At 49.1% G+C, this 19451-nt stretch overlaps 1 protein-coding gene across 2 annotated transcripts in view; it reads right to left on the bottom strand.

Moving 5' to 3' along the window:
• Nucleotides 1-412: 412 nt before the first annotated feature.
• MICALL1 (MICAL like 1) overlaps nt 413-19451 on the bottom strand; it is a 330253-nt gene continuing 311214 nt past the window's right edge. For both annotated transcript variants that reach the window (XM_085601407.1, XM_085601409.1), the window contains exon 17: nt 413-4093. In XM_085601407.1, coding sequence (XP_085457533.1) covers nt 3969-4093 — 125 coding nt within the window. In that variant the 3' untranslated portion in view covers nt 413-3968. The remainder of the gene's footprint in view (nt 4094-19451) is intronic.

Here is a 19451-nt window from a genome sequence, read left to right as displayed (position 1 = left end):
TTCGGGTGTCTGACTAAGGCGAAATTGATTCTTTTTATGACTATACTGAGTGCATTGTTTTGTGCCATTATAGACAATAAAAACCGTCCAAAAAAAGAACAGTAAATCTATACTTACTTATGCACCCTTACCCTCTTAATATCTCACCATTAATGTTTTTGTTACAAGATTATGGTAGCTTGATTTTCTAACATAGTATCTTTGTGATTTCCTCTGTGTTCTCTGTTCCAAGACATGGCCAGATGGCTGTTTCGGCACACCTGGGTTGGGCTTCGGCACCCTGGATTGGATTAAAGAGCTCTTGGGATTTTGAGCCAGTATATTCTGTAATACCATGTAACTCACTCACCACTCACTTCTGTGATGACCAACCAGCTGCTCTAAAGATACCGTTAACAGACAGAGACACTGGTTTAAAATTCAGCTTTTATTCACATAGGTCCCAGGTAATTTTATCCAGTGCAATGTCTTACAAACAAGGTACAATGGCAGCGACCGCAGCCAGCAAAACTTCAGCTTCTCCAACAAAGGGACACACCAGACTTTATGTCTAAGGGTCATTACCGCTTCTCTCAATGTCCAAGTCCTATGTGGGCTTACCAAAGACCACTTTGCTGTACCCAAAAGATCTGTGTCTGGGAGAGGCCTCTCTGGTACTCTTCCTTCATCAGCTGACAAAGCTTGGCCTTGCGGCCTGTTGTCGCAACCAAGAATTTGATCAAAAAATAGGCACATGGAACCCCATCCAACCCCTCTAAATAAAAACAGTGCAGGTCTGAATTCAAACCAAAAAGGCAGCATGGAATAAAAGGCCATTGGCTGTACATGTAACAGAAAAGTGAAAGATGTTTTGAAAACTAAAATAGAAATGCTCAAGGTAGGGCACTATGCATTGAAGGACAACAGGGCACAAACGTGAAATGGTAACAATCGATGGTTAGGGGCAAATGTGTTTCAATATATAACACAAAAAAGGCAACTGTCAGGAAAGAAACAATTTAAAATACATGTATATATGCACAAACCCTTAAAAACAAACAGCCCAGGGAGGGGTCATTGCCATGCAGGCATGCCACGGACACATGGGCCTTGATATACCCCTCCAATGCTGCCTTTGAGGAAGATGCTTTCCCTGGAGCAAAAGCAGCAGTTTCATAAAAGGTGGCAGGAGAGAGGTCTAGCAAGTCTGCATTGAAACGCTGAATATAGAGGCGCCACCACTTTTCAATGAGACAGACCACGTGTCCATAACTGGCAACAGCTATGATCATCCTCCAATGGAACAACTTTGGCTTCTACCGTAAAAAGCGTAACATAAATAACGCTAAGCAAACTCCACAAACCCACCACCTCAAACAAAGGCAAAAAATGACCTTAGCTCTTGATGCTTGTTTTTTGTTATCTCAAGTATAACGGAAAAATGCAAAAAGCTGAACCGTCTTAACCCCCAGTTCAACCCCTCATCTGACATATCCTACATTTAGTCTTAAAAGCTAGGGATCAGCCAATTAGTATAGCTCTGGTGAAATTTTAGGAAAGCTGTGACCCCTTCTTCTCTATACCAACCAGCCTTTTGAGCAGAGTTGCATCTTGTCCCATGGCACCTTCTATCAAAGACCCTTGAACAGCCTGGCTCTTGAAGCATGGTTGTGGCTGACCTGTGACACTTTCTGTCCCAGCACCATCTAGCAGTTATCCATTTGTACCTTTGTATTCTATAGAAGTCAATCTCTGAGTGGATTAGGTGAGTGGTTGTGTCTGGTGATGCAGCAAGGAAACGCCAGCCTAGCTCTTTGACTAGGGTGGCATTTAGTCTTAAGGCCCTTTCTGCACTGGAACCCATCAGGCACTTACTAGAAGCCGGTCTTTCTGAGCAGGACTGTTTGTCCTCCGGTGGCACTTTATCTCTTTGACGGAGATGTGTCTAGGCCTGTGGCGCTTTCTTCCCTGGGGTCCTGTCCATCTGTGAGGCATCTCACGCCTGGGCACCTATAACCATCTATTTGAGTAGGTCTGTTTCGGCTCAGGTACCACAAATGGCCTGAAATCCAATAACAGTCTGTCTCTGACTGGATGTGGATTTAGTCCTGCGGTATGATCTGCCCTAGAGTTTTACAGTATTTCATCGCTGTATGGGGAGGTTTCCCACCTTGAAGCATTTCATGCTGTGTAATCCTATCACAGTTTACTCTTTTTGAAGAGACCTGCTTATGCCATGGTGGCACCTTCTGGACCAAGACCAAATAAAAATTCGGGCTCTTCAATGCTATTGCTTATTCCTGTGCTGCAGAACCTTCCAACAATCTAGCTCTTGAGTAGAGTTTTATCTGATTATGAAAGACATAAGCAGTCTGGCTCTTTGTGGAGTTGTGCCTGTCCTGTGCTTTTGCATATTCTGGTACACGACCCTCCAACAGTCTGTCTCTTTGAGCGTAGTTGGGGCTGGTTACTGCACATCTTCCCCTAAGAACAATACAAAAGTTGTCTCCTTGATTAAGGTTTCTCTACTCTTGCAAAACCTTCCTCCCCAGGATCCAAGAGTATCACGTCTGAGTGGTGCAGCCAAGTGCCTGTTTCTAGACCTCCACCTCCACCCACTATCAAACAGTCCACCTCTTTGAAAGGAGTTGGGACTACCCTAATGCATTGTCTGCCCTGTGGCCCTAAAATATCCCATATCTAAGAGAGATAATATCTGGTCCTACATGTCTCCCACAGCAGGGCACATTAGAAGCGGATCTCATTTGAGGAGAACTATGTGAGCTACTCAGAAACTTTCCATCCCGTGGTCCTTGCTTCTGTTCCTCTGAAAGGGTTATTCCTTGTTCTGTAGCACATTTCACCCAGAACCAATAATGGTCTGTGTCTTTGAGCAGAGACAGGTAAAGGCTAGTGTTGAGTAATGAGACTGCAAGAATCATCCCTCCTAAGTGCTTGTAAGTTAGCTGCCCCATCCCCAGGGAGTGTGCCCAGCGCAAAAACCACCCTAAACCGTCTCCATTACAGATTTTTCACAAATTGCACTCTAAAGACCTAATTTTTACTTCCCCAAGATGGCAGAGTGATAATTGGTTCTGAATTGCTCTGCCAGATTGCCCACATTGAAGAATTATAGACCAACGTCTGATCTCCAGATGCCTGGTTGACAGTCTGAATTTAACAGCACTGAAAACCTTTAATATCAAGGTATACAACTAGTAAAACCCAGTAATATAGGTGCCAGGGGTATCCCTCAGGATTCATAAATATGCATGCTCTAGTTTCAGACAGCAGAGCTGTACGCAGGCCACATGTTTTTTACATAAAGGTCCCATATCGGAATGGTGCAGGGATTCCGATCGGTTAGGCAAAGTAGCAGAGGCCCTGCGCTCCAAACCCTGGGGAAACGTTTGAGCAAACTATCCACTGATGCCTCATTCAACAGAAGCTAATGCACAGAGTGGGTGCCTGCTTCCTGGCAGGAGAGCGAGTAGTTAGCACAGCTCAATCCACCCATGGCCTTCACCAGACAGAGCCCATTCAAGAGGTCAACATAGAGCATAAAAAAGGGGCTCTAGCTGCAGAGGATGATAGCCCTCAAAAAGCCCTTGCACTTAGTTTAAGGCATCCCCAGCAATGAATTTGTCTCACCACCTTGAAAAATGTCAGACTTTCCATTGCACGTCACTTTTTGGCAGCTCAGAAAAGGTAAGCTATTCACCCCCCCATTAGGAGGTTTTTGTCTTTTCAAGCCAATGTTCCCCTTGTGGATTGTGTCCAGCTCCAGACACCTTCCCCCTCCATGTCCTCATGCCCTGCAAGTGGCCTTAAAGTAAGGATAGGTTAGTCTCATTCAGGAGTCCGTTGCATTGGCGATATGATGGTGACACTCAGAAGTGATGTCTAGGAGGTTCCACAGCACTATTGGCCTGCACCGGCTGCCAGAGCCTATTCCCGGCACGCTCCTTTCTTATTTCCCAAACAAGTCCCTAGCTCTTGTCTTTCGGAGACTTAGGTTTTGGGTCTGGCTTGGAGCTGAGCATCTTCAGAGCCTTCAGTGGTTTAAACTTTCCCTTCTTCTTTGTCATCGTTGGCTCTGAATCCTTGTGGAAATCTGGAGGGAGAGAAAGGAGCAAAAAATTGGTTGGATACAAAAAGAAAAAGGGGAGCCACTTTGAATTAGTCATTTCGTATTTAATACCAGAAATTAGATAAATGTAGCAATAAGAGGTTTTTTTTACTATATTGTCTAATATAGGGGAATGTACATCTCTGGCACACACAAACTTCAGCAAAAGAAGAATGTTTGTTAGCTCGATTTTCTTTCAAAAGAGGAATGTTTGACTCCAACCCCCAATATTAAGAAAGAAATGACCAAACAGTGCCAACTGTGCCAATGGAGATAGGTTCGGTTTTCTTCTGACAGCATGCACTGAACCATCAAGCTTGGTATTTACTGGGGACTTTGAATCAAATAGTTCATTTTGAAAAAACCCCACCCCTGGCCAGTATTAGAACCTTCGCTCGGGATTGAGTCGTTCACAAAGCCACAGTGTCCTTGTAGCCTGCAGCTGAAGAATAAGGCACACAGGCATGTAGGAAAAATGTTACTTACCCAGTAAACACCTGTTTGTTACATGTAGTGCTGCAGATTCACATGCTTAGCATAAGTAGGCCATCTAGTGTGGGGCTCAAATGTGCGCTAGTTGTTTTTCTTCGAAGAAAGTCTTCGAGTCACAAGGTAGTGTGACTCCTCCCTGTAGCTGGTAAAGCGCATGGTCATCGACTCCATTCCTAGATTTTTTTCCCGCTTGACAGTTGAGGATAGAACATCAATCAAAGCATAGTATAAAGCAATGTCCATGCGAAAGGAGTTTGTGAAAAAATAGTGAAAATAACTATAACAAACAAAGATGTCCAGGGAGGAGGGTGGGCGTATGTGAATCTACAGCACAACCTGCCACAAACAGATGCTTCCCTGGTGAGTAACATTTTCCGTTTGAAGCATGTGTGGCTGCAGGGATGTGGAATTCATATAACTTGATGCCCAGGACATATTTTTGGGGGTCAAGGGCAACAAGTTTTCATGTGTATTTTGTCCTTGGGACAAGTAGGCCCAACCCCCTGCAGCACAAATCCTTTTGGCTGCCAGTTTGCAGTACCACTTTATGGATCGGGGAAGAGCACTGTCTGGAGTTAAGGTAATATTTTTATCCATATGTTATTGCTGTTCAAACTTGTGTTTCTCCAGCATTGAATCTTTCAGACTCACATGCTTGAATCTTCCGCCTCGTCATGGTGGGAGTCTCACGGTATTAGAAATATAGCAGTATAAAAGAAAAATTTCATGAAAACCAATACAAAGGTATTATACTTTGGTAACCTATCACCATCATTATATGGTCCAAAAGTCAGCCAATGAGATGCCAGCCTTGAGATCACAATCCCCTGCAGAGCCACCATATCTCAGATTTCTGACCACACATCGTGTGAGAAGGAATCTCCCTGAGCTCTGCTCAGTTTTCTCTCTGTGGTGAACTTTTGACCTTGCTTTCATCTCAGTATTTCTCTGGAAAAGAGGTATTGTTATTTTCTTCATTTGGAAAGATGTCTGAGGGCTCTACAAAGAGATTATTCACACCCTGCAGCTCTTGTCTGTACTCTGAAGACCCCCACAAAGATTCTTTATATTGCTTATATCCAAAACATGTTCCGAAGGAGTGTAAGCATTGCAGGACTTTCTCTGCCAAAACTCTACAAGACAGAGAGGCACGTTTGCTCCTGTGGCTACAGAAGAAGAAATCCAGATCAGAGTCAGGTTCAGTGGCTGAAGAGGCTGAAGAGGCTCATACTACTCCAAAAAGGAAACTAGAGCCTACTGTTTCAAAAACTGACTCTAAAAAACAAAAGGTCAGTAAAACTAAGGACAAGGTGCCAGAATTACTGCCTCCTGAAGGTGGTCCTAAGAAGTTTTCTTCTTCAGTGCCTCACACTCCTCATAAGAAATCTGTGGAGAAAAAGGCCCCGTCTAGGGCAGCCTCGTCGAGAGTGACGGTGTCGACGACGGTTACTCCAGTCAACGGCAGGAACTTCTACTCGGACGACGACAGCCTCGTCGACTGCACCGTCGACGACATCTCCGTCGACGACCTCGTCGACGATGGTATTCAAGTCTCCAAATATACAAAGTTCTTCGATGACCATTTCACTGAAGAGGTTTCCACCGTGGACAGGCTCGTCGACGAAAAGAAAAAGGTCCTCAGTCATACCTGATTCAGGAAGATTTTCATCAGAATTGGCATCCTGGAGCAAAGTCTCACTGCTACCACCAGCCCATCTGTTGGAACTGCAGGAATCAGAGGAGGGAGGTTCTTTTGGACCTCTCAGCTCATGGTGAAATGCCAAGACATGGATGAGGAAGGCTATCAGGACAAAACGGAATATTTACATGAGGATTTCTCTTTTAAAGATTGTTCTCCATCAAGATCGCAGCGGTACAAATCTTTTCAGGAAACTTAGGAGGAAGAGGAGGAGGATAATCCTCCAATGCCCAGAGAAGATACTATGTCAGTGCCAATTTTATTGGTCACAGATCTGAGGCACACGATTAAGGACTATTATAGACGCTTTACGGAATCAAATGATCCTTTTCCTAACACCCCAAGAAAGAAGCAGAGTGCACCCTCCGCTGAGAAGGCAGCACCACCGCAACCTCACAGAAGACGCGTCCTCCGAACGTAATAGCCATCAGGGATGACCATATAGAGAGCGATGTGGAAGAACAACCAGAGGAAGGAGAGTTGACACAGGAGGAAAAGCCTGTGGGTGACGAATGGGACCAGTATATTGCTCCGGCATCTCCTTCACCTTCCCCAGCAAATTCTCCGCCGGAGGATATTGGAGGATTCCATAAGTTAATGGAGTGAGCCTCAAAAAGGTTTGATCTTCCTCTTCCGGTGAAACAGGCAGACTGTTTCGTATACGATTTCAAAGATTCGGCTAGGAAGTCAATTAGGACCATCCCATTGGTGAGCTCTAAATGGGAGGAAGGCCTAAAAATTATGAGTAATCCAGCTTCTCTTTCGGCATCAGTCCCAAGAATGGAGAAGAAATATAAAGCCCCAGAATCGCCTCCGGCATGTCTGATAGGCCATCCCAGACCGGAATCAGTGGTCATGCAAGCAGCGCAGAGGCGCTCTAGAAACCCGGCAGCTACATGTTCCACTCCACCAGACAAGGAAGGTAGAAAACTAGATGGCACAGGTAGAAGATATGCGGTTATGACAGCCACGTCCATCAAAGCATCAAATGCTTTAGCCATAGTAATCCGGTATGACAGACAAATGTGGTCTGGTTTAGCACCTTTGCTGTCTCACCTTCCTGAGGATAAGAAGCAAGAGGCGACGCAAATTCTTCAAGATGGGGCTAGGGCAGCCTTTGAAATGATTGACATAGCCATGGACATTTCATCAGTGGCTTTTAGGCAGATGGCAGGGGCTGTTTCTCTTCAGAGACAGGGCTGGCTCAAAGCCACCTCTTTCCGTTCAGAAATTCAAGCAGAAATAGTTGATATGTCATTCGAGGGTGAAAATCTTTTTGGTAAACACGTGGATGATGCTCTTCAGGGAATTAAGACTGATACAGACACAGCACGTGCTTTAGAGATCCTTCAACAACAAAGGTTTCAGTCCTTTTGTGGTAGAGGAGCAAGAAGTCATTACCAACAAAGGCCGTCGTATTATTCATATAGGTACCAACCCTACCAGCAAAAGGTGTAAGAAAGTGGGGTTCTGTTGCAGTAACCCACCCCCTTTTTGCCTAATAGCTGATGCACTTTTCCTTGTTGTGCCCTGGGCTCCTGCCAATCAGGTGCTCAGGGCCTGTGTTCCTCCCCTAAAAACTGCCTGACAGCCAAAGCCCAAATTGGCAAACCCTGGCCACATTTCAGCCCCTGGTAAATGGTACCCTAGGTACCCAGGGGCCTGTGACTAGGGAAGGCCTCTAAGGGCTGCAGCACTCATTGTGCCACCCTTAGAGGCCCTGTACCCTAACACACACACATTGCTCTTGCAGGCTGAGTGTCTGGATACAAGACAAAACAGAGAGTCGACATGGCACACATCCCTGTGTGCCATGCCCACCACCTACACTGCCCTGGCATACATCATCCACCCCTCTAGCTGGGTGTCCTATGCCAGTGGTGTGGTGTGGGCACAGGAGCATGAGCCCTGTTCCCCTACAGTACCCAGGTCCATTCCTGGGCACTGTAAGTGCAGTGCTGCCATTTAAGAGTACATGGTGCTGAGAGCTCGTCAATCACAAACTACACAGCACCATAATGGCAACATTAAAGGCTGAGAAGTTTGGTATCAAACTTCTCAGCACATTAAACCCGCACTGATGCCAGTGTGGGATTTAATGTACCAAGCACCCCAGAGGGCATCTTAGAGATGCCCCCTGAAACCTAACCTACAATCCACATCTGGTCTGAGAGGCTGCCTAGGCTGCCACACAGCAGACATGTTGCTGGACCCCTGGGTAGGAGAGCCTCTGCTCTCCTGGGCCTGCAACAATGCACATCCTGGGCGAGGTGCTAAATCTCCTCCCCCAGGATGGGCAGGGGGAAGCTTCAAAGGCATGCCGCCTCTGTGAGCTTCCCGAGGCCACTGCAACCCCCCATTCTGGCGGGAAGTTTGGCCGGAAACCCCAAATAAGGACAGGGGATGTGCCAGCCTGCCAAACCCACCCCTCAGGTGGGGGAGGCGAGGTGAAGCACATCTCCGGGCTCACACCAAAGCCCTGCCCAATCAGGACTAGGCTACTGCCCCCCTCCCACAGGAGAGAGGCAGGATAGGGGGTGTACCCACCCCAGGACAGGGACCCATTGGTCCCTGCCCTTCACCTACCTGTAACGCCCCTAAATCTAGTATTTAGGGGCAGCCTGAACCTTCCTTCCCCAGTTTCCAGATTCCAAAAATACAAAGAAGAGCAAGACGAAAGAAGACCTGCCCTGCAGCTGCTAAGAAGAGGAAGATACCAACTGCTTTGGCCCCAGCCCTACCGGCCTGTCGACCCTCGAACCTGCTCCAACCCGGCATCTCTTGTGGCCAGCAACCTCACAAACCCCGGAGGACCTGGCTACCTTTTGGCTCTAAGCACCTGGGACTCCCATGAGTAGAGGCTCTACTCAAAATCTACTTCTAATCCCTGGCAGCAACCCGGAACCGCGAACCCAGCGCACTCTGCACCCGCCAAGCCTGGCCTGTGCCAGAGTGAACAAAGACCACGAGGACGACCCCACGGCGACTGTGACCTCGAGTCCGGCACCCAAGGACCTCCCTCGACACTCCTGAAGATGCCTGCAGCCTCAGAACCAGGTGCCCCTATCCTCCAACTACCCAACTTACCACTCGAAGTGGTGGTGGCACCTGAAGAATCTTCGTCCCCGAGCTTGCAGTCTTTTTCTAAACCAGAGCTTTCCCATTGAAATCAATTGAGCGCCCGAAGGCTCAAAAGCATCCTGCACCCAGCCGCCCGAGTGGCCCTGGCAGTGCAACCTCTACACCTATCTACTGCCCACTTGCCCCGAGTAAGTGACCATGAGCCCAGCTCCCACAGCCGTGTGGCCTGCTAGTCAGCAGCCACCAACCAAGGCCCCCCACCTCTCATAGGATAACATTGGGCCTAACTCTCTCTGCACCCGGCTGCCCTTGTGCCGCTGAGGGTGAACCAACTGTACCTACCTGACCCTGGGAGACCCCTGAGACTATGCCCAGAACCTTAACTCTGCCAGTCGAGTACTTACCTTTAAACCGATAACTCAATTTTCTCCATAGGGTAACATTGACTGGTTTTTCCTGAAATTTCTTCTAAGTGTGGACTTTTCAAAACTTAAAATATTCACCAAAAATCAGCCGAGTAACGAAAACGAGAATACTCACCTGCTATTAGGTGAGCTCCCAGTGCTGGATCTTGGTTCCCAGCACTGACTCTGAAAAATACTTACAACTGTACTTACCAGTAACCCAATTTTCTCCCATAGGAAATCATTGACTGTTTTTTTCTGTGAAATTTCTTCTAAGTGTCAAGTTCTGCAAACTTTAAATATTCTTTAAAAATCGTATAATTTCTGAAAACATAATTACTTACCTGTTTTGGATAAAGGTCCCAGTGCTGAGTCTAGGCACCCAGTACTGGATTACAAAAGTAACGAGAACATACTATACCTGCAACTTGAATTTTCTGCCATAGGGAATCATTGACTGTTTTCTATGAAATATTTTCTGTCAACTTTTAAAATAGCATAAATATTGTCTAAAAATCATCACAGTAATTAAGTCGACTTTGATCACTTGTTTCTAAGTACTGTCCCAGGACTGAATCTAGGATCCAGTCCTGGAATTCCAAAAGTAATCCAAAAAGCAAGCAAAGTTTTTTGCCTAATAGCTGATGCACTTTTCATTGTTGTGCCCTGGGCTCCTGCCAATCAGGTGCCCATGGCCTGTGTTCCTTCCCTAAAAACTGCCTAACAGCCAAAACCCAAATTGGCAAACCCTGGCCACATGTCAGCCCCTGGTAAATGGTACCCTAGGTACCCAGGGCCCTGTGACCAGGGAAGGCCTCTAAGGGCTGCAGCACTCATTGTGCCATCCTTAGAGGCCCTAACACACACACACTGCTCTTGCAGGCTGAGTGTCTGGGTACAATACAAAACAAAGTCGACATGTCACACACCCCTGTGTGCCATGCCCACCAGCTACACTGCCCTGGCATACATCAGCCACCCCTCTAGCTGGGTGCCCTATGCCAGTGGTGTGGGCACAGGAGCATGAGCCCTGTGCCCCTACAGTACCCAGGTCCATTCCTGGGCACTGTAAGTGCAGTGCTGCCATTTAAGAGTACATGGTGCTGAGAGCTCGTCAAACATGAACTCCACAGCACCATAATGGCAACACTAAAGGCTGAGAAGTTTGGTATCAAACTTCTCAGCACATTAAACCCGCACTGATGCCAGTGTGGGATTTAATGTACCAAGCACCCCAGAGGGCATCTTACAGATGCCCCCTGAAACCTAACCTACAATCCACATCTGGTCAGGGAGGCGGCCTAGGCTGCCACATAGCAGACATGTTGCTGGACCCCTGGGTAGGAGAGCCTCTGCTCTCCTGGGCCTGCAACAATCAATCAATCACAGAACTTGTAGAGCGCACTACTTACCCGTGAAGGTCTCAAGGCGCTGCGGGGGGCGGCGGGGGGGTGGGGAGGGGGGGGGGGGGGGAGCTGCTGCTACTGCTCGAAGAGCCAGGTCTTGAGGAGCTTCCTGAAGGTGAGCAGGTCCTGAGTCTGCCGTAAGTGGGTGGGGAGGGTGTTCCAGATCTTGGCTGCGAGGAAAGAGAAGGATCTGCCTCCAGAGGTGGTACGCTGGATTCGTGGGACGTCGGCGAGGGCGAGGCTGGCGGAGCGGAGCTGGCAGGCGGGGGTGTAGAAGTTGAGTCTGTTGTTCAGGTAGGCTGGTCCGGAGTTGTGGAGTGCTTTGTGGGCGTGGGTGAGGAGCTTGAAGGTGATCCTCTTGTCGACGGGGAGCCAGTGAAGATCTCTGAGGTGGGGGGTGATGTGGCTGCGTCGGGGGAGGTTGAGGATCAGGCGGGCCGAGGCGTTCTGGATGCGTTGTAGTCGTTGTAGGTGTTTGGTCGGGATCCCTGAGTAGAGTGCGTTGCCGTAGTCCAGCCGGCTGCTGACGAGGGCTTGGGTCACAGTTCTTCTGGTTTCGATCGGGATCCACTTGTAGATCCTTCGAAGCATGCGGAGGGTATTGTAGCAGGAGGAGGAGACGGCGCTGATTTACTTGGCCATGGAGAGGGAGGAATTGAGGATGACTCCTAGGTTGCGTGCGTGGTCCGTGGGTGTCGGTGCTGTTCCTAGCGTTGTTGGCTACCAGGAGTCATCCCAGGCAGACGGGGTGGGGCCGAGGATGAGGACTTCCGTCTTGTCCGAGTTCAGCTTCAGACGGCTGCTCCTCATCCAGTCGGCGACGGCCTTCATTCCCTCGTGGAGGTTGGTTTGGTGGTGTGAGGATTCTTGGTGAGGGAGAGGATGAGCTGGGTGTCGTCGGCGTAGGAGATGATGTTCAGGTCGTGTTGGCGGACCACTTGTGCGAGGGGGGCCATGTAGATGTTGAACAACGTCGGGATGAGCCCTGGGGTACGCCGCAGATGAGGTTGGTAGCTTTGGAACGGTGGGGTGGGAGGCGGACCCTCTGGGTTCTGTCGGAGAGGAAGGAGGTGGTCCAGTCTAGGGCTTTTTCCCGGATTCCGGCTTCTTGGAGGCGTATTCTTAGTGTGCGGTGGCATACCGTGTCGAAGGCGGCTGACAGGTCCAGGAGGATGAGGGCTGAGGTTTCGCCGTTATCTAGTTGGCGTTGGATGTCGTCTGTGGCGGCGATGAGGGCTGTCTCGGTGCTGTGGTTCCGTCTGAATCCGGATTGCGACGGGTCTAGGATGTTGTTGTCCTCGAGGTGGCGGGTCAGCTGTATGTTGGCGATTTTCTCAATGACCTTCGCCGGGAAGGGGAGCAGGGAGATGGGGCGGAAGTTGTTGAGGTTGTTCGGGTCAGCCTTGGGCTTCTTGAGGAGGGCGTTTATTTCGACGTGCTTCCAGCTTTCCGGGAATGTCGCTGAGTCGAAGGAGATATTGATGACCTTCCGTAGTTGGGGTGCGATGATTGCGTCCGCTTTGTTGAACACGTGGTGTGGGCAGGGGTCTGTTGGTGATCCAGAGTGGATGGAGTTCATGATCTTTCGTGTCTCGTCGTCGTTGACGTGGGCCCATGATGTCAGCTGGTTGGTGCAGGTGGTGTTCGGGGTGGGAACAGTCGTGGTTGGGGCTGGTGGTGTGTTGAAGCGGTCGTGGATGTCTATGATCTTGTGGTGGAAGAAAGTGGTCAGAGAGTCGCACAGTTCTTGCGAGGGCGGGATGTCATTGGTGTTGGTGTTGGCGTTGGGGTTGGAGAGTTCCTTGACGATGCTGAAGAGCTCTTTGCAGTCGTGTGCGTTGTTGTCCAGTCGGGTTTTGAAGGATGATCTCTTGGTTGTTCTGATGAGTTGGTGGTGTCTGCGAATGGCGTCCTTGTGGGTGGCGTGGTTGTCTGACGTGCGGTCTTGGAGCCATTTTTTCTCTAGAATCCGGCATGTGTGTTTGGAGGTCTAGAGTTCCTCGGTGAACCAGGCAGCTTTCTTGCTGGAGTGGTTGCTGGAGGGCTTCTTTAGCGGGGCGAGAGTGTTGGCGCAGTCTTCGATCCACTGTCTGAGGTTTCGGGCGGCGGTGTCGGGGTCAGTGGGGTCGGTTGGAGGGTCCAGTGCGAGGGCGGAGGTCAGTTGGTTCTCTGTGATTTTGCCCCAGCAGCGGCTAGGTAGTTGTTGAGTGTGGTGGTGCGTGGTTGCCTTCTTGAATGTGAAGTGGATGCAGTGGTGGTCGGTCCAGTGGAGTTCAGTGGTGTGGTTGAAGGCGGCGAGGGTGCTTGTGGAGAAGATGGGGTCAAGCGTGTGGCCGGCGGCGTGGGTGGGTTCGGTGACGAGTTGTCGGAGGCCGAGGTTGGCGAGGTTGTCGATCAGGGTGGCGGAGTTGGTGTCGTTGTTGTTTTCGAGGTGGTAGTTCAGGTCCCCGAGGAGGACGTAGTCCGTGGAGGCGAGTGTGTGGGTGCTGACGAGGTCGGTGATAGAGTCGCTGAACAGGGACCGGGGTCCGGGAGGTCTGTAGATGAGTGTTCCTCTGAGAGTGGTGTTGGGGTCGGTGTGGATCCAGAAGTGGAGATGTTCGGCGGAGTTCAGAGAGTCGTCTGCGAGGGTGTGGACCTGGAGTGTGGCTTTGTGGATGATGGCTATTCCTCCTCCGATTCCGTTAGCGCGATCCCTGCGGGTGATCTTGTAGCCCTCCGGGATGGCTATGGCGATGTCCGGTGCCGAGGATTCGTTCCACCAGGTCTCGGTCAGGAATGCTACGTCTGGGGCCGTTGTGTCGAGTAGGTCCCAAAGCTCGACGGCGTGTTTGCGTGTGGAGCGGGTGTTAAGGAGTATGCAGCGGAGGTGGTTGGGTCCGGTCCTTGGAGGCTTGGTGGTTCTGTCGCAGGAGAAGTTGCAGGTGTGGCAGGAGAAGGGTCCATGTGTCCGTTTTGGGGCGGCCTCCAAGCAGCGGCGGTCCCGGCCCGTGTTGAGAGCGAGAAGGGTGTTGGCGTTGTATCGCAGTCTGGAGTTGCGGGGGGCACGGGATCCAGGGGTCCTGGCGCTGGGCGCGGTCCAGGCGCGGATGGGCGCAGACGGGCTTGCCTTTGGCACGCCAGCACCGCGCCCGCTGCGCACGTCCGCTGCGCTTCCGCGCGGCGTCCTCCATGAAAGGCTAAGTGAGAGGGAGGAGCAGCTGGGAGGCGGGAACGGGGTGGCCAAAGGGCGGGATACAGAAGGCAAAAGTGGGCGGGCCGCAGGGGAGCAGCGGCGGGTAGCGGCAAGGAGCGAAGGACACAAGATAAGCGCTAACACTAACCTGAAAAGAAGGCACAATTAAAACCGTACACGCACATAATCAGCGGACCAGTCAGTCAGTCACGATGCAGGCAGGCAGCACAGGGGGGCACACCAGGGGCGAACTCACGGCGGAGGCAGCAGCGGGGTCAAAGGCACACGCTCACAGGAGGAGCCGTGCGGCGCGGGGAGCGACCTGATCCGCGAGCAGGTCAGGGTCACAATGCACATCCTGGGCGAGGTGCTAAATCTCCTCCCCCAGGATGGGCAGGGGGAAACTTCAAAGGCATGCCGCCTCTGTGAGCTTCCCCAGGCCACTGCAACCCCCCACTCTGGCAGGAAGTTTGGCCGGAAACCCCAAATAAGGACAGGGGATGTGCCAGCCTGCCAACCCCACCCCTCAGGTGGGGGAGGCGAGGTGAAGCACATCTCCGGGCTCTCGCTATCTTGAAGATGGGAAGCCCTGCCCAATCAGGACTAGGCTACTGCCCCCCTCCCACAAGAGAGAGGCAGGATAGGGGTGTACCCACACCAGGACAGGGACCCATTGGTCCCTGCCCTTCACCTACCTGTAGCGCCCCTAAATCTAGTATTTAGGGGCATCCTGAACCTTCCTTCCCCAGTTTCCAGATTCCAAAAATACAAAGAAGAGCAAGAAGAAAGAAGACCTGCCCTGCAGCTGCTAAGAAAAGGAAGACACCAACTGCTTTGGCCCCAGCCCTACCCTCGAACCTGCTCCAACCCGGCATCTCTTGTGGCCAGCAACCTCACAAACCCCGGAGGACTTGGCTACCTTTTGGCTCTAAGCACCTGGGACTCCCATGAGTAGAGGCTCTACTCAAAATCTACTTCTAATCCCTGGCAGCAGCCCGGAACCGCGAACCCAGCACACTCTGCACACGCCAAGCCTGGCCTGTGCCGGAGTGAACAAAGACCACGAGGACGACCCCACGGCGACTGTGACCCCGAGTCCGGCAACCAAGGACCTCCCTCGACACTCCTGAAGAAGCCTGCAGCCTCAGAACCAGGTGCCCCCCCAACCGCGATCAACAGAGGGTAAGATTTCCCGACACCAAAAGGCACCCCTGCACCCGGCTCCCAATCCCGGGGTACCTACCTATCCTCCAACTACCCAACTTACCACTCAAAGTGGTGGTGGCACCTGAAGAATCTTCGTCCCCGAGCTTGCAGTCTTTTTCTAAACCAGAGCTTTCCCATTGAAATCAATTGAGCGCCCGAAGGCTTAAAAGCACCCTGCACTCAGCCGCCCTGGCAGTGCAACCTCTACACCTATCTACTTCCCCACTTGCCCTGAGTAAGTGACCAGGAGCCCAGCTCCCACAGCCGCGTGGCCTGCTAGTCAGCAGCCACCAACCAAGGCCCCACACCTCTCATAGGATAACATTGGGCCTAACTCTCTCTGCACCCGGCCGCCCTTGTGCCGCTGAGGGTGAACCAACTATACCTACCTGACCCTGGGAGACCCCTGAGTCTATGCCCAGAACCTTAACTCTGCCAGTCGAGTACTTACCTTTAAACCGATAACTCAATTTTCTCCATAGGGCAACATTGACAGTTTTTTCCTGAAAGTTCTTCTAAGTGTGGACTTTACAAAACTTAAAATATTCACCAAAAATCAGCCGAGTAACGAAAACGAAAATACTCACCTGCTATTAGGTGAGCTCCCAATGCTGGATCTTGGTGCCCAGCACTGACTCTGAAAAATACTTACAACTGTACTTACCAGTAACCAATTTTCTCCCATAGGAAATCATTGACTGTTTTTTCCGTGAAATTTCTTCTAAGTGTCAATTTCTGCAAACTTGAAATATTCTTTAAAAATCGTATAATTTCTGAAAACATAATTACTTACCCGTTTTGGATAAAGGTCCCAGTACTGAGTCTAGGCACCCAGTACTGGATTACAAAAATAACAAGAACATACTATACCTGCAACTTGAATTTTCTGCCATAGGGAATCATTGACTGTTTTCTATGAAATATTTTCTAAGTGTCAACTTTTAAAATAGCAAAATATTGTCTAAAAATCATCACAGTAATTAAGTCGACTTTTATCACTTGTTTTTAAGTACTGTCCCAGGACTGAATCTAGGATCCAGTCCTGGAATTCCAAAAGTAATCCAAAAAGTAATCTATTGCAAATAACTTGAAACTTCCATTGAACTCAATGCATTATTGTGTTTAAAATTGTGTTGCCTATTGCAACCACTTGTAACTTTCTACAAAAGCCAATTGCATATTGCAAAAGTATTTATATAAAGCAGCACATTCTGAGAAAGTATATGTTAATACCTATTGTTGGTTCAAAAATAAAACAAGCATATATATTTTTTATATATAAACCATTGGCCTAGAGTTCAGTTATTGAGTGTGTGAGACCATTTGCTGACTGAGTGTGTGCAACAAATGCTTTACACTTTCCTCTGATACTGCCTTACTGCTCGACCAAGCTACCACTTTAGAGAGTAAGGTTATTTCTAACTTTAGCCTCTACCAAACCTCTGGGGACTGTGGACTCCGTACACACTGTACCTATTTGGGAACTGTATATGCAGAGTCACTTTCTAACACAAGGGTATCGACAATATCCAAATCAACAACAGTTTCGATCGACCAATGCGCCTTACCATCAACAGGCGAATAGAAGAAAGACATCAGCTAGAGGAAAATTACAGGACAGCGGTAGGAGGCAGTGACATTCTCAGGGCGCCAACCATCTTGTCAGAAAACAAACCTCATCAGAACCACTACCTTTCTCAATTTTACCAACAATGGCTGTCAATAACATCAGACAAATGGGTGTTGGACATTATACATCATGGTCACACCCAAGAGGTCGTTCAAAAACCACCGGCCTGACCTCCCATTCCCAAGAAACATCAACACCTATCCTTACTAAAGGAAGATATTTTGAATCTCCTTATAAAAGGGTCAACAGAGGAGGTCCCTCAAAATCATCGAGGTAAAGGACTCTACTCACATTTTTTCCTAATAAAGAAAAAACAAAGTACCAAATGGAGGCAGGTGATGGATTTAAGAGGTTTAAACAAGTATATCAGAAAGCAACTCTTCAGAATGTTATCGTTGCAAGAGATTCACTTTTCAAATGCTGAACCGAGGAGACTATATGACATCTTTGGATCTATTAGATGCATACTTCCATGTTCCAATACACGTCAAACAACGACGGTATCTGAGATTCGAGGTGGCGGGGTGCCAGTACCAATTCAAAGTGTTGCCCTTTGGTCTCCATTCCGCACCAAGAGTGTTCACGAAGTGCACGGCGCCAGTGGCAGCATATTTAAGACAACAAGGACACCAGGTCTATCCTTATCTAGACGACTGGCTGATAAAAGGTCCTACTTATCGTTGCACTCAGAACTCAATAAGAGCTTGCAGAAGACTATTCGTGACCCTAGGTCTGAAAATAAACGTGGAAAAATCTTCTCTGATACCGTCAAAAACCCTACAGTTTTTAGGGGCAGTGTTGAACACAAGAGAAGCAAAGGCGTATCCTTCAGAAGAACGCATTCAGAAAAGTTTAAAGCTGAGTTCTCGGATTCAAAAAAGAGAGTCAGTTTCAGTGAGGATGTACAAGTCCATGCTGGGAATGCTCTCATCCTGCATTCCGTTAGTTCCAAACTGTCGACTCTACATGAGGCCACTTTAGAACTTCTCGACCTACAATGGGTTCGGACTCAAGGATCTTTCGAAGATCTAGTCCTTGTCACTCCACTAATAAAGAAAGCTCTGTCATGGTGGGGGATAAGAAAAAATCTTTCTGCAGGCCTACTTTTCGAACCTCAACCTCCCAGTTACATAATGACAACGGATGCATCCTTGCAGGGATGGGGAGCGCATCTGCAGGACCTGGATATAAAGGGTCTTTGGAACTGGCAAGAAGCGAAGATGCACATCAATTGGTTGGAACTAAAGGCAGTGTTTTTAGGGTCTTCAGGCTTTTCTTCCCGGAATTCAAGATTCCCCAGTCCTTGTCAGAACGGACAACACAACCGCTATCAAGGTCGGAAACTTTATCAGCACAAGCTCAGGAAATCTAGCAGTGGCTTCTGAAGCACAATATCACTCTACAGGTTCAACATGTCCCAGGAACCCACAACACGTGGGCAGATTCCTTAAGCAGGTCGGCAAGCCTATGCCACGAATAGGAGCTAGCTCGACATCGGCTTCTCCAGATATTCCACCTATGGGGAACTCCAGGGTTGGATCTTTTTGCCACTCAAGACAACAAGAAATGCAAAGGGTTTGCGAGCAGATTACCTCAAAAAGGCTCATGGGGGAATGCTCTTCAACTACGATGGACTGGAATGCTTTGCTATGCATTTCCCCCATTCCCTCTAATTCCGAAGGTGCTGATGGAAATTAAATTGGAACCGTGCCACCTAGCATTTCCGAGACAGTTCTGGTTCACAGAGCTTCTCCAAATGTTGGTATCCCCTCGTGTTCAATTTCTACCGGTGCACAATCTAATATCGATGAACAAGGGACAAGTGGTGCTCGCTAATTTCATAAGCTTGGAACCTCATGACCACGAATTCCAATCCTTGAATATTCCTCAGGAATGTCGTGATATTCTGATGCACTCAAGAGCATTTTTCCCCAATAAGACTTATGCGGCAAAGTGGAAAAGGTTTTGCCAGTGGTGTTTGGATCATTCTCTACACCCTTTGCTTTCAACTCCAGATCAAATACTACCATATTTACTGTATTTAGCCAAAGCAAGATTAACCCATTCATCTCTGAAGGTGCATCTTGCGGCGATCTCAAGATGTCGTAGAAGGCCGGGGCAACCTTCTCTTTGGTCTGACAGAGTAATAAAGGAGTTTATGAAGGGTCTTTTCAGGGTTTTCCCTCCAATAAAATGTCCAGCAGTGTCTTGGCAACTTAACACAATCCTTGTACAGATAATGAAGCCACC

This window comes from Triturus cristatus, chromosome 4_2 (assembly GCF_964204655.1).
Source record: "Triturus cristatus chromosome 4_2, aTriCri1.1, whole genome shotgun sequence".
In the NCBI taxonomy this organism is placed as follows: domain Eukaryota; kingdom Metazoa; phylum Chordata; class Amphibia; order Caudata; family Salamandridae; genus Triturus; species Triturus cristatus.
Note: the sequence above shows the minus strand (reverse complement) of the source record. Positions and strands in the feature narration are given on the sequence as shown.